Below are 24,310 nucleotides of genomic sequence, written 5' to 3' on the forward strand. Positions count from 1 at the left end.
TCTTCATCTTATTAATTAAAAGAAGTATTTATTTATTTTTAGAGGGAGAAGAAGGGAGGGAAAAAGAGAGGGAGAGAAACATCCATGCGCTGCCTCTCACAGGCCCCCAACCCAGGCGCGTGCCCTGACTGGGAATCCAACTAGTGATGTTTTGGTTTGCAGAACAACACACAACCCACTGAGCCACACCAGTCAGGGCAATGGCCTCATCTTCAAAGTAGTTTACAGTCTAATAGCAAGGCAGAACATACAAGCAAAGAGTCACAAATTCAGATTCTACAGCCACAAAGCAGGAAGTAGATGAGTGACGTTGGCTAGATGGGGAGGTGGCACACTGTCATACCTGGCTCTTCTGAAGAGGGCAGCGGGAACGCAATTCCAACCCATGTGTATTTACCACACGGGAATGGGGGCTCAGCTAGGCTCACATTCCAAATGTTGAAAGAAGCCAGAAGTCCACTTTCTATATGAAATCCCCTGTTAAAAAAAAATTGTTGCCAACCAGTGAAAAAATGCTTAAAATCATGTTTCATAAAAACAAAGCATGTTTGCTAGCCACGTAAGTTCTGCAGCCCACCCAATTGTGACTTCTGAATAAGGAGATGATTAGAATGTTGTCCACTCAGTGATAGAAATGTGTACAGTTCACAGCTCTGCCCATAATGATTTCTAAAAAGGTCTTCTAATTGCTTTCTAGTCGCTTGTCCATAGTTGACGGCACTTTTTGTTTTTTTAAGAAGGAGTAGTTCATTCAACCTGAAGGACTGGATGATGCTGTTCACGTCTCCCTGGTCTGTTAAGTAAATACATGTTTGTTAAATTCCACAAGCGAGCCTTTGGGATGTGTTTTGACAGTTTTCCCATTCAGGTTGTCTGCTACTTCATCTCTTGACTTTTACATTCTTTATTGAATTGTGAAAGGGGGATGTCTTTCCTGGGGTTCTGGTCTTGTTTCCCAGAATAGAACTGATTCATTCTTGTTTTTGAATGGAGCTGTAATTAACATGGTTTCTTTTGTTTAACAACCTCAATTTACATAGTACCTGCTCATTCCAGAGCATCATTATTGATAGCACAGCTCCATTGACTGATGTCTGAGGGCTCTGGGAATAGCGTTTATTAATTATCTGCAGCAAACCAGTTAACTAAGGGGAGATTCTGCTACTATGACTTTGATGAAAGTGGCGCTGATGATTTTTTTAATTGCTTAATGATAGATTTGATCATCTTAAAGCAAAATGGAATACATACTCACCTGCTAAGGAGGTAGTGTTAAATCATAATTGCTTTAAAAAAAAGGAAAAAACCTAGACCCTGCATATTCTTTTGCTATATTTCTACTAAGAATGCATGTTTACCTTCAGATTATATGAATGTATAATTTCCTATAATAATGTCATCATCAAAGTGCTTGTAAATATTTATACTACAGAGTAAATGCAAATGTCCTCAGAGGCCAAGCAGACTCTATTGTAAGAAGCAGTCCAGTGTTGTATGTAGGTTTGGGCAAACTGGAGATTATATAACCTGCTTCAAAGCATTTCAGTTTCAGTTGTTTGTTGGGTTGTTTTAAACACTGGGCATGGGGGACAGGGATTGGAAATACATCTGCAGGCCTCATTTGGCTCTTTCTACTCCAGTTTGCTTAAATGCCCTATGGAGACACAGAGGCAGGGATATTTTATGGAGTCATTGAGTCCTAGTATTTCAGAGACAGAAGCACTAAGGATTATCTAATTTAAGACTACCCTTTACGTGTAAGGATAGTCTGAGGCCCAGAGAAGGGAAGTTTTTTGCCCAAATGAATCTCCAAATGCTTCCTTATTTCTTTTAAGTGGGCCTTAAAGACAAGGGGAATTTAGAGATCCTTCTAAAGGTATTTACGTGTTTTCCAGTGCAATAACCATGAGCCACATGTAGTTACTGAGTACTTGAAATGTGGCTAGTGCTACGGAGGAACTGAATTTTACATTTTCTCTAATTTTAATTAATTTAAATAGCCCCACATAGCTAGTAGGTACCATATTGACAGAGAAACTCAGGGGTTACACATTTTGTCTCTAACTTATCATAGCCTACCATGAATAAATATCATGCTACCTGACATACCAATTAAAAACCAGTCAGCAGTATACTTCTATTTGCATGCTCTCTATTCTTTGTGCTGTGGTTTTCATATGTTTAATTCTACATATACTCTTATTATTTTTACTCTATTTGATCTAAATTCTATACACCCAAATCTCCATCTAGTATCATTTCTTTTCAGCCTGAAGAATTTTCCTTAACATTTCTTGTGGCTCAGTTCTGTTGGAAATTCTCTCAGTTTTCAAGTATCTGAAATTGTATTTATTTTTAAAGGCTATTTTTGTGAGATACGGAATACTGGGATGACTTTTTTCCCCCAGAACTTTGGGATGTTGTTCCATTTTGCACTGATGCTCAAAATCTAGCCTTCTTTTTTAACACTGCTCTTCTGATGTTATCTATCTTTTTTTTTCTCTGACTACTTTTAAAATTTTAAAGTCATCTTTAGTGTTCAGAAATTTTACTGTGATGTGATTAGGTGTGGTTTCCTTCGTATTTATTTTGCTCAGAGTTCATTGAACTTTCCTGATTTGTGGGTCGACTTCCTTAAAACAAATTTTGAAAAGTTATTTCTTTAAATACTATTGTTCTACCCTGTTGTTTCTCTCTGAGAATCTCTCTTTCTGGGAGTCTAATTGCCTGTATTTAAAACCACTCGTTATTATCCCACAAATTATTGATGTCCTTTTTTTCCTCCAAATTCCTTTCCGTCTTTTAGTTGAATCATTTCTGCTAATTTGTATTCGAGTTCAATATTCTTTCTTATATAGTAAAAGATATTTTATTAATATTTGGTCTATCCTGTGTAGTGATTTTAGATATTTTTTCATTATAGAATTTTATTTGATTCTTTTTCAGTTTCCACTTCTTTCCTGAAAAACTCATTTCTTCATCTGTCATGTAAATTCTTTCACATGGGTATAATAGTTGTTTTCAATTTTTAATCTACTGTAATGACTAAGTCATCTGTTGGTCTACTTAAACTTTGTTTTCACTTCATTATTCTCTTTTTCCCCAGATTTCTTTCCATGTCTTGTGATTTGTATAGTATTCAAGACATAATGTAAAAAAAGAACAATAGAATCTGAAATAGAAACCCTTTGAATTTGTTTTCCAGTGTATTTTATTCTATCTTGTATATGATTAATGAACTGATCAGATTCTTCCCAAAATTAAGCAGAACTGGCACTGAGCTAAATCTCTAATTAGATTGGACACATCTGAGATTAGTGCACCCCAACCTGTATCTATGTTTCTTTTTTTAAATTTTATCTCTATTTGATTTGATAGTGGATTGGTCTGTCATTTCCCATAGTTTTGGTTCATGTCTGGACTTAACTCATAATGTCTCAGGATGCAGGCACCATACGAATATATGGGAATATGTGATTTCTCTTTGCTAAGCAGCCCTTCCACTGCCTCTTCCTGGGCAGATTTGGAGATCGAAGGAGGATTATCAGACCAAGTGCTATGTGTCTGTTTAGAGCCCATCCATATTTCCTTATGTACTGTAAGCCCAGGTCTTCATATGGTGTTTGCCTGATGTCTCCTCATCCCTGAGAAGTGCCTCAGTGGGGAGACGTGTACTCAGACCAGGCCCTCGCTGTAGATGTACATGTTGCTGCAACCCTTTGCTCTCAGACCAGGTGCTTGCTTCTCTCCAGAACCCACCAGAGCTTCTTTGCCTGCACTGAACTTCCCCCAGACGAGAATGGTAACTCTTTTGTCTGGGTTTGTTTTCATGAGCATGGTCATTGGCCTTTGTCTGCATCCTGACCTGAGGCAGAAGTTCCTCACGTGTCTTGAATTGTCAAATAACAAAAGATGGTGAAGGAACTGCCTTTTCCATGCCCCACCTTTCCAGGTGTCAGGAATTCAAAAGGCCCTGTGTGTCTGAGTAACATCTAGACTATGGATAACCTACCAGCTCAGCACATGGTGCCTAGAGTCAGTTTAAGAGGTGTGCTCAAGGCCGAAGAATGGCGGACCCAACCCCTCCACAGCAACTCCCTCCTGGGAAAGCCGGTTAGGACCTCCTTTACATTCCCAGGGCAGTAAGTTCTTACTTTTACTATGCTCAGTGGCCAGAAGTTCCCAAGCCATGTCCAAACTTCAGTACTCCAAATTATTAGGAAATAACACTTGGTGATTTTCATCTGTCTGGATGGTGTTCTGCAATATACATACATACAAAATCACATGCTTCAAAAACAGCTCTTTTACAGCATTTCTTTGTACTCCTGCACTTCATAGAAGTCCCCACATGCAAATAGTCGCTAATTTCAAATGCCTTTGACCTGGTTCTAAAATTGCTAAGGAAGTTTTTGAGTGCTAGAAAATAACCGTACCTTCTCTTAGTGCTTTAAAGAAGACTCCACGGGCTATTTTTACTTTCTTAAAACTAATTTGTTAAGAACCACACCTTTGATAAAGTTTGTAAAAACAAAGGAAAATGGAAGCCCTGCCCAGGTGGGTCAGTTGCTTGAAGCGTCATCTTGTACACCAGAAAGACTGTGGATTCCATCCCCAGTCAGGGCACTGCGGGAGGCAGCTAATCCATGTTTCTCGCTCACATCAGTGTTTCTTTCTCTCTCTGCGTCTCTATTTCTCTCCCCCATCCCCACCTCCACCTCCTCTCTAAAATCAACAAACATATTGTCAGGTGAGGATTATTTTTTTAAAAAGAAAGTTAAATATAAGTGTGCTAAGAAATGATCATTAAGTTCTGATTACTGCACTGCTTATAACATAGTGGCTAAAATTTTTTTAATATTTGGAATTTATCAAAGGGAATATTTTTTGGATGAATTATACTTGAGGCTTTTCCCCCTTTCAGCCATGTTTATATATGATATGAGCATCAGTCAATTTTGCCTTCTCCCGTAGAAAATATTTTAATCCGCTCATCTCCAAAATATAAGTCCAATAATCTTTTAAGTTCATTCAGCTCAGTCTTGTGATGGTTCAGGCAGCATTATGATTTTATGAATGGAGAGCAATGGTGCTTTTAGTGGTACAACATCCATGAACAAAGTCTTATCTTTTGCGATGCCAGGCCAGTTCTTCAGGAAATATCTTGCTAGATTTGTAGCTCCCTTTTTCCTTCTTTATTCTTTTCCGGGGCAGGAAAGTGTGGAATGCCTATTGTCTGCTACCCCCCACCCCATGCCAATATATTAAAAAATAGAGGAAATATGAGCCTAAACCCCTTTTGCAGTGTGTGACCCAATGGAAAGGGCCATGGATCAAGGATATGATTCATTCTGGGTAATTGTGGAAACAAAAGCTCACTTTGTGAATTTGAATGTGGATCTCCAGGATGATTCCCAGGCCCCCGGTGGAAAGGATAGAAGCGGTGCAGGAAGGAACTTTTCTTCCCAGGAGTTCATTTATCATGCCCAACCTGACATGCTGCATTCCAGCACACAGCAGCCGTTTGGGTTTTCCCTCATGCTTCCCACTATTTCTTACTCTGAAGAAAGTCCTCACACAGCCCACAAGCGAAGTATTTATAAAATGTATAATTTCTCAAACTGTTTCAGTAAAGAATGTATTCCCACCCTAAAGGCACTGTGAAAGTTAGACATTGGAAACTCTAGACTCGGCGTATCTGCATTGGCGTAGGCCGATGACCTTGTGTTCTTTATTGGTGTTTTTGGTAAGTGCTTACATCGCAAGTTAAATTATTCAAGAAAAATAAAATCTAATAGTGTTACTAATTTTTAAATGAAAAATTCCTTAAGTGTCTAATACTGTTCTGACCAAGGCCAATCAATCTATTTTAAAAACAACCCTCTTTAAATCGTTGTCTTGTTTTATTTGGGTTCCATTGGGGTGAGGGGCACGTGATGACAAAAGCTGCACAACTGTCTTTGTACGAATTTTTTTCCCTTCTATAAGAGTAAACATTTCTAATATGTTTGGCCTGGAACTTTCTTTGTTGGGGTTTTAAAATTGAAGGTAGGAAGTAAGAAATGAAAAAAATAATTGTTTCCAATAAAGGAAAAAATAAACAAATGGGATATTAAATTAAAAAGCTTTACATGGCTAAGGAAACCATCATGAAAACAAAAAGGCAACCGACCATATGGGAGAACGTATTTGCTGTTGATACATCGGACAAGGGTTTGATCTCCAAAATATATAAAAAACTCAGATGACTCAACACCAGGAAGATCAACAATCCAATTTTAAAAAGGACAAAGGACCTGAACAGACACTTCTCCAAGGAGGACATACAGATGGCCGACAGACATATGAAAAGATGCTCAACATCACTAGCCATCAGAGAGATGCAAAAATTAAAACCTCAATGCGATACCGCCTCACACGGGTCAGAATGGCCATCATTAGTAAATCAACAAACAGCAAGCATTGGCAAGGACGTGGAGAAAAGGGAACCCTAGTGCACTGTTGGTGGGAACACAGACTGGTGCAGCCACTTTGGAAAACAGGATGGAATTTCCTCAGGAAAATAAAAATGGAACTGCCTTTTGACCCAGCAGTTCCACTGCTGAGATTACATCCTAAGAATCTTGAATCACCAGTTCAAAAGAACATATGCACCGCAGTGTTCATAGCCACACAGTCTAAAATAGCCAAGTGCTGGAAACAGCCTAAGTGCCCATCAGTAGATGATTACATGGAAAAACTGGAACACAATGGAATACTACGCAGCAGAGAGAAAGCAGGGACTCCTATCTTTTGTGATAGCATGGATGGAGCTAGAGAAAAGTAGGCCAAGTGAAATAAGGCAGTCAGTGAAAGACAAATATGGTGTGATCTCACATATAAGAGGAATCTGATGAAAAAATTAGCTAACAAGCAAAAATAGAACCAGAGGCATGGAAACATCGAACAGACTAACAGCAGCCAGAATGTGTTCTCACACATTCAACAAGGGAAGTACATTGTTGTAATTATGGAAAGAAGAGGAAGAGACTAGTCAAAAAACATGAATGAATGACCCATGGATGTGGACAATGGTGTGGGGATTGACTGTGGGAGTGGGCTGGGCGGAAGAGAGCAAAGGGGGAAAATTGGGACAACTGTAATAGAATAACAATAATAATTCTAAAATAACAATAACTGTTTTACACAAATGTTTATTTGTGTGTTATGACCAGGAAATGTACACCCTTGCCAATATCTCTTCTCTTGCCAGACAGGGTTAATACTCTGGGTGCTGAGCTATGTCCCAGGAGGCAAAGAGACTGAGGGAGGGGATTTATGACTCCTGAAAAGGCCTGAGCTCTTTACCTCTTGTTCCATTGGTTCCTTCAATGGTAGACTACACATTCATTCAGAATAGAGTTTTCCCCATGTGAACCAGATAGAATTGTGGATCAGTTACCTGCATTTCAATGTGGATTTCTCCAATACCACACTTGATATGCTTTGAAAGCAGGAATAGATCACACCTTTCATATACTACATTTTTTACTTATTTCCTTTTCTCATTGCTTTATTTCTTCCACAAATAATTACTGGGAACATTATGCTGGTGACAGACGCAATGGTAATAATAATAATTAAGTAGGAGTAATCTACTTCCTAGTCATTTGAAATTACATATTATAATACCATCAATTGTGATCAGAGAAAATAGTATATAAATAGTATTTTGCTGAAATAATTTCAGCATTATGGTGTCCATCAATACTAAGAATTTTAAGTTTAAAATAAATTAAAATTGCTATATTATGTCAATTGAAGGAATTCAACATAACAGTATTCCCTAACAGAATAACAAAATTCAATATTATAGCTGTTATTAAAAAAAGGAAAAAATCAACCCTAGTTGTTTCCTCCTTCTCAACTATTGGTATCATCTTCCAACTTTTTTAAAAAAGATTTTACTTATTTTCTAGAGAGGGGGAAGGGAAAGAGAAATAGAGGGAGAGAAACATCAATGTGTGGTTGCCCCTCACATTCCCCCAACTGGGGACCTGGCCCACAACCCGGGTATGTGCCCTGACTGGGAATCGACCCAGCAACCACTTGTTTTATAAGCCCGCACTCAATCCACTGAGCTATACCAGCAAGGGCTCATCTTCCAACTTTTATGTTGCTTCCTGAGAAACACATATCTTACCCAATTTTACCTTAAGGATAAATCCTATGGAGGTAATAACAAAAAACCTAATGTCTGAAAGGAGATGCTATAATGGGAAAGTACTATACTGGAAAGAATTTTGAGAATTTTATAAGTATCAAAAATATATTTGTGTTATTGTACTTAAGCCTTATTGTTTGGGTTTGGATTTTGTCTCATGAAAAGAACATATAGTATATTCCCTTTTCTGATGTGCCATGAAACACAAACACTAATGGAACAGTTGCTGTCTAACTGTTAAGTCTGCGCTACCAGCAGGGTAGCTCCTGCAGTGCAAGAGCTTGGTCCATTTACTGACCGTGTCCCCAAATCCATGTCCAGCAGAGTTCTGGACTCAGTGCTTATTCAGGGAGTGCACTGATTGCAAGACTATACAATTACATGCATTTATATGGTTCCTCATAGCTTTCAAAGCATTTTTACTTAGGTTATTTTATTTGGCTATAACAGCAATTCTGTGAGAAAAGTAAAACAGGTGTTTTAATCAGTGAATAAAGTTGCAGCTCAGGTGGATTATGGCAGATCCAGGATAGGAGGAGGGAGACTAGGTCATAATAGTTCACTGGGTTCTTTTAATATCAATTATTATCATCCAATAAATAGTTACTGTTGTGGACCAGTCACTGTGCAAAATATTTTAACTGAGTTATCTTACTTAACTCCTACAGCAACCCCATGATACAGAACTCGATTTAGCCCCATTTTAGGGATGAAGAAAATGAGGCCCAACAAAGTTAGGTAACTTGTGCAAGCAACACAGCTAGTGTCAGCACTAGGCTTGAGGCTCGAGCAGTGTGAGGTCACAGCCTAAACTCTCAGTGTGGCCGACACGCTGCTCTACAGTTTGTAGGACGTCCCTCTAAAACATTTGTCCATATACACCCATGACTCAAAGAACTACCGTGACTTCATTAAATTATTTGCTATTGTTATAGTAGATGTTTTTGAATGTTTCTATAAGTTGATTAGCCAGAGGTGATTGTTGTTATAGGTTAGAGGATAAAAGAGAAAAAGAAAAGAAATACAGAATAAGGTAGACAAGTTGCCAAGATTAGAAGAGGGGCAGGGTATCATTCTTCTGTTACAGAATAAGGCACCTCCCAGGTGATGGAGAATGAGTCTGAAAAAAATTTATGTAATGCAGCTGAATATGTGTCTTATAAGATTCTCCAGTCAGAGAAGAGCCAACCAAGTGGGATGATCACGGCAGGGGAAACCCTCACTCGCGCCCAGCAACGTGGCTTTTTAACTGATGTTCCCACCCACTCACACCAGTGTGAATGTTGGGAAGCTGTCTCCAGCTGGAGCTCTCCTCAACTACTCAGTAAAGAATGCACCTCACCCTGACTCACTGTCCAGAGTAGCTGAGAACGCACTAAACTTCAGGAGAGCAGAAGCCTAGAGATATAGTTCCACTCCCGATAAGCTGCAGGAATTGAGAGTATGAGGACCATGTATGTGGGCAAGTACATTCAAACCAACATTGTTTTAAATGCAGTTTCACTTACATTTGCAAAACAGTATAATAATGAAGTAAGAAAGGTAGAGTGGAATCATTAACATGATTTATAACCTATAAACTCAAAGGCTACATGTCACAATAATAGTAGAGAGACCACTGGACCCGAGCTTGCCATCTTGGCAAATAATATGCTGAGGTGGCCTTGGGCAAGTCACATCATCTCTAAATCGTCATTGCCGTGTTGGTCATGTTCTGTAGCTTGGATTTTAAACCACACCTCATCATAACTAGGATAAATAGGTAAATTCATCAAATGCTTTTAAAATAATTTTCAAGTACAGCGATACCTTGGTACCAGTCGTTAATTTGTTCTGGAACTCATGATGAGTGCTGAAACCAACGAGTCCCAAGCAAGCGCCGAGCACTGAAACTTTTTTTTTTCTTGTCAAAATGCAAGAAGTACAGGGTTTGACAAGTTCTGAAGCCGATGAGTACCAAGGTATGACTGTATGTGAATTGAAATGTGTGTCTGATGTATAATGCACACTTATTTCACATTAATTCTGCACCCATTGTCATTTTGGCACTTTTGCTGGAAGTTACTCTCACTTAACACCCAAAGACAGCTTTCCTCACTCAAATTTTCTTTTTCATAGAGCAAATTGGCCAGGAGATGTTGGAAAACCTCAGCCACGACAGAGAAAAGATAAAGAGAGCACGTGAAAGAGTAAGTAGAAGTAATACAACCTTCTCACAAAGTCAGTCAGTGGTGAGACATAAAGCCAAGGGTCTTTGGTACATGCACAGAGTTAGAGTGACATACGTCCAAGGGTCGTGTGTATAAAAATGGCAAGGGTCACAGAGGGGTGTGGAATGTGGGGAGAGTGAGAAAGAGTGCAGGATGGGGACAGAATAAGCTAACTCTGTCCTCTTCCTGACATGCCCCTTGAACTTTGTCAGCCATTGAGAATTTGCTTTTATATCCAGTTCAAGTATCCAGTTTAAAGCTCCTGGGATTATCTACCACGTGTAACTTTTCTAAACCTAAGAATTTCCAAAGATTGTACAGGTGTCAAAAATGTATTTCGGTGCATTTTTTTTATGACTTGGACTTTCTATCATGAAAGAAAAGTGTTGTTTGCCAGTGCACTTTAAAAATAACACAATTGCCCGAAGTGTGGTTTTGTTGTGTGCTAACACTGCTCTTCCTCTCCTAGCTGCGGGAAACGGATGCCAACTTGGGGAAAAGCTCCAGGGTTCTGACGGGGATGTTGAGAAGGTAAGAGCAAGGTAGGGACCCATTTTTCTCTCTCTCCGTTTTTTTACACTGTATTTTTCCATTGTGGCAACGGGGCGTTTTTCAAGCATGCAAGCTTCTGCTTTTAGGATGCCTGCATCAAGACTCTTTCGAAATGACAGAGCACTGGTAATAACTCTCATTTGGACAGGGACACATACCGAGTACCTTAGATTAGAGGGAAAGTTTGAGCTAGGGGGGACACCTCAAGCTATGGGGAAAAATTAGGGTTAGACATGAAGTATTGTTTCATAGCCTGGGGAAGGCCCCATGGCAGGAGCCGAGCAATTTTATTTTCTATTTTGGGAGTCTCTTTCTCAGAGAGGGGATGCAGGCCTGTGGTGCCAGGAGCCCTCTGGTCTTCGCTCTGCGAGTGTTGCCTTTGTTTTCATTTCTTTTTTAAGAGATGCTGTTTGGGGAAATATCTCGATTTTCTGTATTCTTAAAGATGGCTTTTAAAATTTAAAGAATATCTGAATAATCCGAATTCACAGGTGCGAGCAGACAAATGTTAATGTTGTGTATTAACCTTTGATCGATGGAGAATATTTGGGAGAGATTGCAAATAAATGAATGGTTTTAGGTAATATTCTATACTCTGTGTTTTTCGGAGGGCAGTGGGAAATGTTTGCATTGGTCTGAAAATTGGAGTTCTTGTTTTTTCTTCGATGCCCTATTCAGCATGTAATTATTTTACATTCAAAATCTACCAAAATAAGAGTATTATCCAGAATAACCTTCAGTTTGGAACTGTGGATAGAAGTGTGAAGGGGGGGGGGGTGGTGTTGAGAATCGCCTCTTGAATGGCTTGATTGGAATTATAGAGAAGAGAACCTTTTTTCTCATTGATACTCTGGGGACAACTATTTGAAAATAAGTCTTCTCTGATCATGTATCCATGTGTAATAACTTGCTAAAAGTATGTTTGCTGTGTTCCAGCAAACATAGGAACCAATCAAAGGTCTAGTTGCTGAGTTTCCAAGGTCAAGTGATTTCTCTATCAGGCTGGTCAGTAGCAAGTCTCAAGTTCTAGGCCACTTTCAAGCGGTGCGGACCTCACTCCACTTGCCCCTCCTTTTCCCACATGCGCCGTGCCGATTCAGAACCATAAACCAGCAAATGCTCTGATTAAGAGTAATATGTAAATGATCTAGAAGAACCCAAAATCAGCAGAGAAGTGGCAATTGAAAGGGATGCTTCAGTGCCTGTAGACAATAAAAAGAAAAAAGGAAACCGCCCTCTCCAGCTTCCCTGGGAGGGCCCCAGGATGTGAGCTGTAACGGCTCTTCTGCATATGTCTCCATTTTGTCAAGTCTCATTAAAGAGTCCCCCTGCTTTATGTCAATTGAGCTGTCCAGAAATCATTCATCATTTTTAGTGTAAAAAAAAATCATGCGGTTATTTAAATAATATCATATTAATGTTAAAGTTCAGCTGTCATTTAATGGTATGGCTTAATCAGATGTAGCATTTAGGAAAAATAGTTTATTCAGGCTGTATGTGGCTTTCAGGTTGGCAGATTCAAATCAGGATTTATGAGTTTCTAAACCAGTGTATTTCTATCCATGTTTCTGCTTGATGTAACTCACCCTTTTGTGCAGGGCACAGCAGACAGTTATTTCAACAAATAAAGCATCTCCTCATATTGCGTTTGAATAAATTTGCAAGTCATTTAGAGAGGGTGAAGCACAAACAAGTTCTGCAACCTTTGACAGGGCTTTCTGTGGGGAAATTGTACTAACACAGTTGTTTCAAAAGCCCACAGAAGAAAATTAGTCTGCTGAAATCTACTTGGGGTTCTCTTTGTAGGCAAACGCAGTCAATCACAGACTCATCTCCTTGCAGGATCTGTCTAGAGCATGAACAGAAATAGAAAATCCCCAGAGGGGCGTCACCTTGCTATGTCGGAGCCAAGGAAACCCATAGAGTTACCCGTGCATATTAGCGACTGGGTCTTTTACTAGGTACAACTGGAACTGTGGTATAAGCCAAGATACCCAAGTTCTTTAGTCAGTACTGTACCCCAACTAAGACTTTGGAACTACACACAGATGGCGGGTTTGTTTCAGTTTCCGAGTACCGTCCCCCATGGTGTACTCTTTCTTTTGGAATTTGGAAAAGGCAAACATATTTTACCTACTTTATTATTTCTTATAATTGCCCAGGGAAACAGTCTCTAGAGAAGTGGAACCTGGGCTAACGTGCCAAAGTCTTTCACTTAAATGCTCTGATGTTGCTTCCTCTGCTCTCTCCCCACAAGTTCACATGGCATTCACTTCCCACCCAGCTGAGGTTTTATTTCAGAGGGCATGTTCTCTTACCAGAACCGCTCGGCTACATCATGTATCAACAGGTGCTTCTGGTTTAGGAGAAGTTGTAATACGGAACAGTGGGCTCATCCGTCACCTTCACGATGGATAAAAGAATGAAAGTCCTCTTTGTGCAGGGTAACTGCTCACCTGCATAAATCATAAGCTCGCTTATTTCCACATGATAAATTCTGTATGGCTGAGAATAGGTAAATATTCTATAAGGTCCCAAACCAAGGAGTTATTTTATTTGAAAGAATGATTGCTGGTTATTTTAATTATTTAAACTTAGGTTGTTTTTAAATTTGTAAAATGATCATAAGTGGGCATGTTGTGTCCCCTTAGGTGAGTCATTTTGCTTGTTTTGATTAGTCTATTGTGAAGACAGGTAAAACCAAAGTTCCATCAGTGCCAAAGTCTGTACACGCACCCACCTGATTATCTGCAAAACTGACCAAAGACAGATGGGAAATAAAATAAGTAAGTGACAGCCAGTACTGTTTATGCGTTTTAATCTTCTATTAACTTCAAGTGAGGTTTAAAAAATCTATTTCCTTTCTTACTTCATTTTCCTACTTATTTGCCTTCTAGTAAATATGTAATATCTGTATACAAGGCCTTGGGGGGTCCTCAGAGGAAGCCGATTGGAGTTTTGCCTTCAGAGTGCTTCAGTCTAATAAAGAATATGTGCCTCCAAAGTGCTATGGGAATTCATAAAGATTATCTGATTCTCAAGGAAGCTGTTGAAGATTCTGCAATTCCATGATTCTTTACTGGTCATTATAAAGGGTGCCAGGATCCCTGGCTGGGTGGCTCCGTGGTTTAGAGCGTCGTCCCATACACCAAAAGGTTCCATCCCCAGTCAGGGTGCATGTGGGAGACTGCCGATCAATGTTTCTCTCTCTCTCTGTGTCTCCCCCTCTCCCCCGTCTTCTTCGCTCCCCCAACCTTCCTCTACCTCTAAAATCAATAAACATATCCTTGGGGAAGGATTAAAAAATGGGGGTGCCAGAAAAACAAAAAGCCAGTAGAAAATATGATTTCAATAGCTATAAAACCTGTATGTTTGGGAAAAATAGAGAACTAGAGGATGATGAGAAATCATAACAGAAACAAGTTTTGAAAAGGACTAACATATGCAGAAAATATTGAGCCATCTAGTTTAGTGAGATAGCAACTGAATCAACCCATGTAAATCAAATGAATTATTCTTCATGTACCTACACGATACTACCAAAGGAGAAAACAGAAAATTGGTCCCTTCAAATTCATAACAGTAAAACTTGACATCAGAATACACATAGAGCCAGTTTCCTGTATTTTTCTTCTGTCTTGACACAGACAGAAAGCCACCCAGGGACGAGCTGTTCATTTCCTGACTTCTAGGCAGAGTTCAAATAAAGCAGCATTTCAGATAATCACGAAAATGCTCGTGAAACAAATGGCCGTTCATGTGGTGACTGGGGCCAAAGACGTGGATTTCTCATTGACTTTCACAAAAATTTGATTATTTAATGGGTTGTCTGAAAGTGTCACAAGTAGCAACGAGACGCTTAAATGTCACTCTTCATATATTTGCATGTATGTCCGTGTGTGTGTGTGTGTGTGTGTGTCTCTCTCTCTGCATTTGACTGGGAAGTCCAATTAGATCAAACGCTGCTGGAAATCAGTGAAAATGAAAATAGGTGTTTTCAAGCTTTTTAGTTAGAAAACAAAGGACACTGTGACTCTTTCTTTTTAGCTCTGAAGAGTGAATAATTGATCAGTAATCACATATTTGTTTGTAGGGGTGTTTGAGGGATTCCTCGGGAATGTAACAAAGTTATTATTTGGGATCTCCACTGGCATAAATTAGGAGGATATTTTAATAATATTATGTCGGCTCATTGACTGCATGTACACAGGACATAACGCCCTCTTTTATTAGAAAATCTTTTATTACAAAATCATAAGCATCTAATTCTGTAACATAATATCACACTCAAGCACACAATATGACATTTTAGGTGAAATGGCCAAATTGCCGTCTATCTCGGGCGAGACATCCACGTACCCAAGCAGGCCTTCCTCCTGCCAGACCCTGTGTCTGCTGGCAAAAGACTTACAAAACCAAATGGCGTAGGTGATATTTTTTTAAATATCTTTTTTGTGTGATTACCTTAATATCAAATGCTTCTCTCTCTCTCCCACATTACCCATGTTCGCCCCCACTGTTTCCACAGTTCTTTAAAATATTAGAATCTTCCCATCAAAAAGTGAGCCCTGCTTGCCCTCACACCGTCTATAGTAACTTTTTCCAGTAAGCACGGAGTTGGCGAGTGGCCTTCCCGCAAACCTGTAACGGAAGCAAAGCAGACAGTGTCCGTGCGGTTGACCCAGCTAGCGCTGTTCATGCCTTGCTGTTTCATACATGGGATTTTTGTCAGAGCTACTTCCAACTCAGTTCAGGGAATAATTGCCACTTATCATTGCTACCCCATCTTGCACTTGAAACATGGTTCTGTTGTTTTGGTTGGGTGACAGGTAAAACATCTGGGAATGTTAAATATACTGTCAGAATAACTCCTAAGGGTAGGAATACCAGAAATACCAATGCCAGATCTATAAGCAACAGAAATATAAATTTTTTAAGTGAACAGACTTATTCTTAAAGAGATGAGCCATGACTGAATGTTTTTTAATCTTCTTTAAAAATTCATTCCTTTCCCACTTCATTTTGCCCAGGAAACATTTACTTAGACTTTAATTGTTCTTATTACAATTTCTGAAAGTTCAACAGGAGAGAGTTTTCAAGACTTGTGAGCAAAGTGTCCTTGAGAATTTACTCTGTTTTTATGCACTGAGAAACGCATATTCTCTTGCAGTACCTTCCATTTACATTTCCGCGTTTCTCTGTTTTTCTCATTGCTGTTCCTTGGCCGTTGTTACTAGTGATGAACGCGGGCCCTGACCTGGAATTGGTATAGCAAACCTTCACCTCTAAGGCATTCTTCACCTTTTAATCAAGTTCTTATTCTTTCAGAATAAAGTGATTGAATTTGCTGCAGATTCTTTAGACTTCTTAGGTTAAGAACCTGAGCTTAGAAAAATGCTACAAAAAAGAGACTTTTAAAAAAAATGTCATTCAGTCCCTTGCGTGTGAGTAAAGTCATTACTGTACACCTTACTTGCTGCCTTCATCCGGCGGCCTGGCCTCTTCAAGGCTGGCGTGGCTGATGTTTTTACCCACCTGAAGAAGGGCTTTGGGTTTCTTTATATAAGTTTCTCTTTAATCACATTTGTACAGCTTTAAACATAGAATTTTGGTCCTATCCCAGACATTGGACTGCACATTTAAAGTTATCTAACTCTTGCTCCAGCTGGTGTGGCTCAGTGGGTTGGGCATTGTCCTGCAAACCTAAAGCGAGGGCACGTGCCTGGGGTGCGGGCCAGGTCCCCAGTTGGGGCTGTGCAAGAGGCAGTCAGTTGATGTTTCTCTCCCACATGGATGTTTCTCTCCCTCTCTCTCCAAAAATAAATACATAAAATCCTGTCTCTACAGCTGCCCAAAGTGTGTGTCTGACCCTAACCATGCTTCACACCCATTATCTGATTTAATCTCTAAGAACCCTGTGCAAGGAGCATCATACCCCCATGTTACAGATGAGAATAACTATACTTAGTCAGGTAAACCATTCACAGTCACGTGTGTTGAAAGGTACAGAATGTAGACGTATGTTGTCACATGTAACTGGTTGAAGGGTAGAAGTAACTTCAAACTCAATGCCACGTAAGGGTTTGAACAGCCTCACTACGACTGGGCCTTGCTGGTCCACCTCTCCCCCCAGCTCTCGCGTGCGCGGGGCCTGTGTCAGCATTCCTCCCTAGAGAAACACAGCTTTCGGGAGCCTCTCAGAGACTGTAGAAATCTCATCTCCCCAGGCATTCCAACACAAGTCATAACATGAAGTCTTACTGATGCCGGGTGGCTCTCGTTAGGTAAAAGTCCCATTTATCTGCCGTCTGATATTTTAGACCTGAGACTTCATGCAAGGGATAGACACATGGCTGAGAACAGACAAATAATAGATCCCTTGGAAAAATCCAGGGCTTTACTAAAAGGGGGAACAAATACTAGGTGGAAAAAACAACCAATGTCACCTTCCGCGTGTTCCAGGTGAACTTTAATTCATACTCTGGAACTCAGTGAAACGCCGCCCTCCCCATCAGGCCTGGAGCAGTCTCCCAGCCAGACCTAACCATCTTTGCTCGGACCCTTCCTCCCGGTCACTTGCATGTCTCACAAGGCAACAACGCCTTCTGCTTTGCATTGTGTATATTGTGTTCATCAGTGACCATGTCCAAAATTTTTCCTAAATCTTTTTTATCCCCCCCTCATCCCCCAAACTGTTGTGCACAGTTCCCCCACAATATCGTGCAACCAGCTAAAGTACATAGGGGAGGCTGCCTGAGTGAGACAGAAATAAAGCCCAGGAATCATTCTAGTTTCCCCAAAGCATGGACCCTCCACAAACTCCTGGGTAGATATCCAGACGTAGAAATGACCAGGCTGAGCACAGAGTAGGAAACACAATAGGAGTATCCATGGGGCGTTATAAAAATGACAGTAACCTTTCGTTGCGGTCAAACATTGCCTTCCTTGCCACGGAGATGGGCCCGTTGACAGAAGGGTTTCTAGAAGGTCGTGGCAGTCCCCTCCCTAAAGGCATGAGTTCCTCTGTGACCAGTTCTCCACCAATCCTCAGGTCTGGGTGGCAAGCTGCTGGTGGCCGGGAGCCTCGCGGCATTCTGCACAGGGCCTTGTGACCCTGCCGCAGGTTTGGTCAACGCATAATATTTGGAAGGATGGTTAAGATTGGTTTCACAATTGCTGTCCAGGTCAGTGATCCGTGGGGGTCATTTATTGAAACCCTGCAGGTTTTTCTCTGTTGCACTTTGCCTGTAATATATTGTTCATTCAAAGATAAAGTAAGTGAGTACACCGTAATGGAATATTTTTGTCCATTAATTAATCACAATAGAAGCATCTTACATTTTTCTCCATTGTGAGCCACAATTTGACCTAATTCTTGAATAACCTTTCTTTCATGGTTTTTTCCTTTCTTCCGGCGGGGAACATCCTCTAATGCGATGTAGAATAGGACGGGTGCCCTTTACCTTCACCATCAATGCCATCTTTGAACGCAACCTTGAGCTCTTAACTAGAAGCAAGGAGTCCTGGGCCTTCCTTATGAACAAGTAAAGGAGCCCCAGCCCCCTCCTCATAAATGGCTATTTATTAACACATCCCATCACCGAACAACGCCTTACAATCCCAGGCCCCCACACCATTACACCACTGTCCGCTCCATTGTGAGTTGAGGGAGGCCTTTGACCATCTGTTTCATTAAATGCAGCGAACAATATCAGAACTTCATGAAGCAAGAGTCAGGGCTTCCCCCTCTGCAAGCTCCCCCACCCCACCCCGCTGCTGCCGCCGCCGCCACCGCTACCACCACCACCACCACCACCATATTTTTTTGTTTGAACGCTCACATTGTAGAGGAGTGTATTCACACATCAATTTTAAAAGGCTTGCTGTGTTATGAGATGGGACAAAGCGAGCTCAGTCCCAGCTCAGGCACGGTGCAGGTGGTCGAGCGCACTGCTGCCCAGATCAAAAGTCCAGCGACTGTGAGTCTTCTTTGGAAAGAGCAGTTAGGGAGACAAGGCCAGGTTTATCTGCACAAACAAGAACAAGTTCGAGATGTACGTCCCAAACGCAGGGGGACAAAAGGGAGTTTCATAGTCTTGCAGGAGAAGAACACTTTCCAGTGCTGATCATTCTGAGGGGAATCTCTGGAATATAGAAGCTTGTACGGGTTTTCCTTCTTGTGTTTTTTTTTTAATTAGTCTTTTATTGTGCAGTAATTGGTAATTATGATGTATGCTTTGGTGCTGTTCCGAAAGTAGGTAAGATTTTTTTAAACCACCTTGGTGGCAGGAAATGGCTCCTTCTCGTGGGTGCATTTTATTTTTCAGCAGCATTTAAAGACAGACTCCTATTTATACCACGCAAGCACGTCTGCCTGCCGTAAACAAAGTAGGTGGCTGGGAACTGTGCTTTCCCAGAACTGTTTTCCAGGGAAGCCATAATAAGAAACAACTGTGTACATCTCGAGAATTTGTCAGCGAGGTGTTAAGAAAGAATTTTTTGCTTTTTTGAGGAAAAATGCCCCATTATTTGTAAAAGAGTATATCCAGTATCCAAAAGTGTGATTTAAGTATTTGTTCAATTCTAAGGTGTGCTACTTTACTAGTAGTGTTACTTGAGGTCCTTCCTCTTTGTTACCTGACATTGTCTCTAACATTTCGGACCAGATAGAAGTTGCAATGGCGGGAGACACAGTCATTTTTAACTATAATATCCTATTATCAAAGTTAATGACTTCTTTTGCAAAGTTATATGAAGAACTCTGCAACCGAGTTGGAATATCAGTGAGGAAAATGCCAGAATGGTAAATTTTACCAAAAAAAAATTTAAGGGTCGAGGCTTGGAATTACGAAGAACAGCACCCAAGTGTCCTGTCCCATTGTAGTTTACCTGGAAAATACCACTCTACTTTTCCATCTTCTGATGCCATAGTGATTTTGTGATGAAGGGGGAAAAAAACTATTAGCTTCCCAATTTTCAAGCTCGTTAGAAGGGGCAGAGTCAAGTTCCCAGTGCTTTCTAGGAACCAGCCACACGCTCTGTCTCCAGGCCCAGGGTGGTGGTGCCTGCCCCGGGGCGGGCTTCACAGCATCTCTGAACCACCGGAGTTCCCTGAAACTGTGCATATGTGTATATGCATCTTCCCTCTTCCCAGGAATTTTCCATAATACTTTTAAAGAGTCCACAACCAACTCCAAAAAAGTTCAGAAGTGAGCTGCTGTTACAAAACTATATACAATGCCCTATAACTAAATACCACTCAATTACTTTGATATGCTAGCTTATTTGAAATGCATCAGCCTACCAAAACACTTATTTTGAAGTTTCCGTAAAGTTTCACAAGAAACTTTACAGCGGTGCCTTCTTTGGGAAATCAGATCATTTATCCAAAACAAATTATCTTTACTTCCTTAAAGACAATTGCAGCAATTAAAATCTGTACCTTGGGGCCTTCTGGTTTGTAAGGCATGTTTACATACAGAATTTCATTTGATGTCATCTTTGTGAGGACTCTGTGAATTGGTTTTGCCATTATTATCCTTGTGTTGTAGTTCATTGAAACCTAGAGAAATTGAGCCTTGTCCAAGTTCATTCCACCCACATGGGGCAAAACTGGAACCAAAGCGCTGATTTTAGCCACGGAAATCATACTCTCTGAGCAGTAACAGCAACAGCCATCTTCTTCCACAGCAGGGACTCGGTGTTGGTTGTGTAAAGGGGGTACTAGGTGTTGGTTGTGTAAAGGGGGTACTCAGTGTTGGTTGTATAAAGGGGGTATGGTAGGTAGGCATCCAATTCAACAAGCTCTGAACGTTACTCCCAGGTAGCTTTATAGTTTTTAAGAAGCGATACTGAGGGGCTTGTGCTATATGGTAAGTAAGAGACAAATTCAACAGGCGATGACAGCAAGAAGAAATCCCTGAGGCCTGTGGTCAGGTCCGACTGTAGAGGAGATGGCAGATATCGGGACCTAAAAGTTACCGTCTCAACCTTAATCCATGTGTGGGGTTTGTTGCTTCCCTTGTTACAGCAGCTTCAGGATATAACTCCCAGGAGAAGAACTTGAGTGCAGGGAGATGGTGTTAAAAAGATCTAAATTTGTGTCCAACTGTGTTGAGGGTACACAGGAAGCTAACGCACAACTCGTAACTGCACCTGCTCATAAGGTAATCATCACCCAAAGGCACCTGGGGAATTGTAACTGCGATGAAGTTCAAAGTTTTCTTCAAAGAAATTAGAGCAGCTTGAAGTCACCTAAATAGTTCTAACTATAAACAGTTATGAAAAATCTTTTCACACACTTTACCCCAACTTTAGGAGATAGTGAGAATTTTGATGTCCTCTACCACAATCACATATTTATAAAACTTAATGGCCTCTGAAATAATACTGCATGTTGACCATACCTGCTATACATATGATTCATGAATAGATGCAAAGAATATTGGCAGCGTACGTGAATTATTTTATTGTGGCATATTAATAATTCAATAAGTGTGTCACTTTAAAACACTGAATTTTTTCATATATTCCAATTAAACCTTCTCATCAAATGGATTTATAGAATTTATTAGTAGAAAACTTGCCCAAGCAATAAAGAAAAGCATTCATTTTCCATTATGTGTACATGATCTGAAACCATAGCCTTTTAGGTCTTTTAATCTGTTTGTTCAAGGCCAAGCCATTTATATGGATATTTTTTAAAGCTTCTGTATAAAGAAAAAAAGAACATTTTTATTTATTCACTGGGGTTTTTATGTGCCTTGAAATTGCATAGATAAAGTATTTTCAAACTCATGGATCTAGAGTAGATAAAAAGGTCTCTTATTTTATAAAGCTTTATATAAGCTTTTCAAAAGTACAGTTTTCTCACGGTTAGAATTTTTTTAAATAAAACATTATTTCACTCATAATTGGAGTTTGATGTGGGCATCATTTTTCTTCCGTGAATTACATGTTAAATTATGTGTCTAAGATAGTTTCTATTGCATTTTACCTTCTGGATTCGAATAGTTCTCTTGTTGGAGAAATTACCAATTTTCATTTTCAGCATATGGCATCTATTTAATTTGACTAGGAATAGAAAACCCAGAAATTTGAGACTTAAGAGACCAAAAGTGAAAGATACAACTTGGTTTTTGCAACATATGGGTATGAGGATGAAAAATTATTTACCCTTCCTTAAGAACTTGAGCTAAGCCTGGTGGACTGTGGAAAGGAAGAGACATTTTTTAACTCAGGCACCTGGATGCAGGCCAGTGCCTGGGTGAGCATTAGCTGCTGTTAGCTCTGCCGCGTCAGGGCCAAGGAACAGCTTTCCCCGGCTGGAGCATTCCCAAGCTATCACAGCCATCAGACAGGTGGGGAATAAATATTGTAGAACGGTGGGACATTTGAAGAGCAACCTCCTGATCCCGGGGACTCCGTTTGGAGAGGCTTCAATTGGAGCAAACAGGTGTTCCTGCGAGGAACTGTCCTCAGGTGGCCGAGGGGGTGCCATTCTTTCACAGACATAAAAAGTTTCCCTTCCCTCTGCCCGCAGGAAAATTAGAATTAACTACAGCCTTTTCTTTTGAAATGGAAAAGAGAAATAAAAATATGGCACCGAGTTTGGGCTCCAACTGGATTCCCACGGAGCATGTAATCTAGGAAGGACGATGAGAATTCTTGAAGCAAAGTTGTCCTTCCAGTTTCCACATTGGCGATGCTGGGAAAACTGAAGGAAGGCAAAGAATCTTTTTACCAGAGGGTGTGCCTGTAATGTGGAATGGGCTTTTCTTCCACTGCTCATTTGTTCATCCGCCAGATATTTATTTCTCCAGCACTTACAAATTTCTGGAGACTAGGCTCAGTGCTGGGGATAGAGTGTAAACAGACAAGGTCAAAGTCGCAGTGATAGCGATTGGCTGGAACATGAACATGAACCTGAGCAGCCTTTGGGGAACTGTGGGTGGTCGTTGCGGGCATCAGGGAGATTTCTTTCTGTGTCATTTCACTATATTGTGACGACCACGAACACACATTTGAGGACATTCTTTTTAAATCACATTTCCCCATAAAACATAAAATAGTACTATTAAAGGAAAATTTTAAAAGAAAATAAAATTGTTTTTAATCCCTCCACCATGAAACAAGCTACTTCCTTGAGGCAAGTGTTCCCTTCTAGCCTTTTAGTCCCAATCCATGTGTGAGCTGGTACTGCTTCTTCTCATTTAATCATACTCTATCTTAAATTTGTTTCTCTGTTTCCTCATAGTCTCTATAATTATTTTTTCTGATTTAGAAAATCTGATAAAAGTTTTTGAAAACCTTTTATTTGTAGAAAAAAACTTTATCAAAAAGGGGGGAAAAGTTATCCATAATCTCAGTGAAAGGGGGCAACTGGTTCGTTTCAGCATACGTCACTGCAGTCTTTTTCTATGGATTTTGTGTGTGCAATTGAGGTCATACAACATGTATAATTTCATATTCTGGTATTTGTAATTCTCAGTTATAGTGGTTGTATAATATTCTCTCATAGGACTATCTCCTTTATGTTAAGCAGTTTTTTTCTAGCGTATTGCTATACCTCGATGCTATATATCTTTATCCATAGATTATATTAGTTAGTGTGGCATCCTTGAAGAGAATAAATGCTCATCTTATGTATGATTTCCCAATTCTTGAGTTTTTAACTTCCAAATCTTGTAGTCAGCTGGGATATATTTTTAAGTAACTTTTTCAGGAAGAGTATATGATTTGGGTATACAGACAGTCCCCGGTTTACAATGGTTTGACTTAATAATTTTCATTTTACAGTGGTGTAAAAGCTGTATTCATTCAGTAGAAACCATACTTTGAGTTTTGAACTTTGCTCTTTTCCTGGGCTAGCAAGGTGCCGTACAGTACTCCCCCAGGATGCTGGGCAGTGGATCACAAGGTACAACTGACATTCAGCAGTGTACTGGGTGGCCGGTGTGGTCTGTGGATTTTGGGTTTTGTGTTTTCAGAAGCCATCAGCGAGGTACCATTTTCATCTGGAAACTGTGGGTGATCTTTAAAATTGCTCGAGATAGGAGAACCATACCAACCATTTCCGTCACCCAACCCTTGGGCCTGTATGCCTGGCGGTCTTGTTTCAACTTTGCTATTTAATTATGGGTGATTTACTGACGCAGGATATCAAAGCCCTAGGAAAAATGAAATGCCATGTGCCAGTTTCTTTAGATGAATCTTCTCTGAGGTCTCAGTGTCCCTCTAAGAAATATTATGAGGCAGGACTTAGGGGCCATTCCAAACACTGTCAGGGAGAAGCAGCTGTGGCATCGTATCTGTTGATGGGGTCAGCTGATGCGTCCTGAAGGCC

At 40.3% G+C, this 24,310-nt stretch overlaps 1 protein-coding gene across 5 annotated transcripts in view; it reads left to right on the plus strand.

Annotated features, from left to right (window-relative positions):
* Positions 1-24,310, plus strand: part of VTI1A (vesicle transport through interaction with t-SNAREs 1A) — a 335,162-nt gene that overhangs the window by 189,632 nt on the left and 121,220 nt on the right. For 3 of the 5 annotated variants that reach the window (XM_037132892.2, XM_037132890.2, XM_037132891.2), the window contains 2 exons: positions 10,322-10,392; positions 10,883-10,944. In XM_037132892.2, coding sequence (XP_036988787.2) covers positions 10,322-10,392; positions 10,883-10,944 — 133 coding nt within the window. Of the gene's footprint in view, positions 1-10,321; positions 10,393-10,882; positions 10,956-24,310 lie in introns of all 5 variants that reach the window. The other 2 variants (XM_037132894.2, XM_037132895.2) reach the window with 1 other exon arrangement.

This window comes from Artibeus jamaicensis, unplaced genomic scaffold (genome assembly GCF_021234435.1).
Source record: "Artibeus jamaicensis isolate MK-2021 breed Jamaican fruit bat unplaced genomic scaffold, CSHL_Jam_final contig_490, whole genome shotgun sequence".
Lineage (NCBI taxonomy): Eukaryota > Metazoa > Chordata > Mammalia > Chiroptera > Phyllostomidae > Artibeus > Artibeus jamaicensis.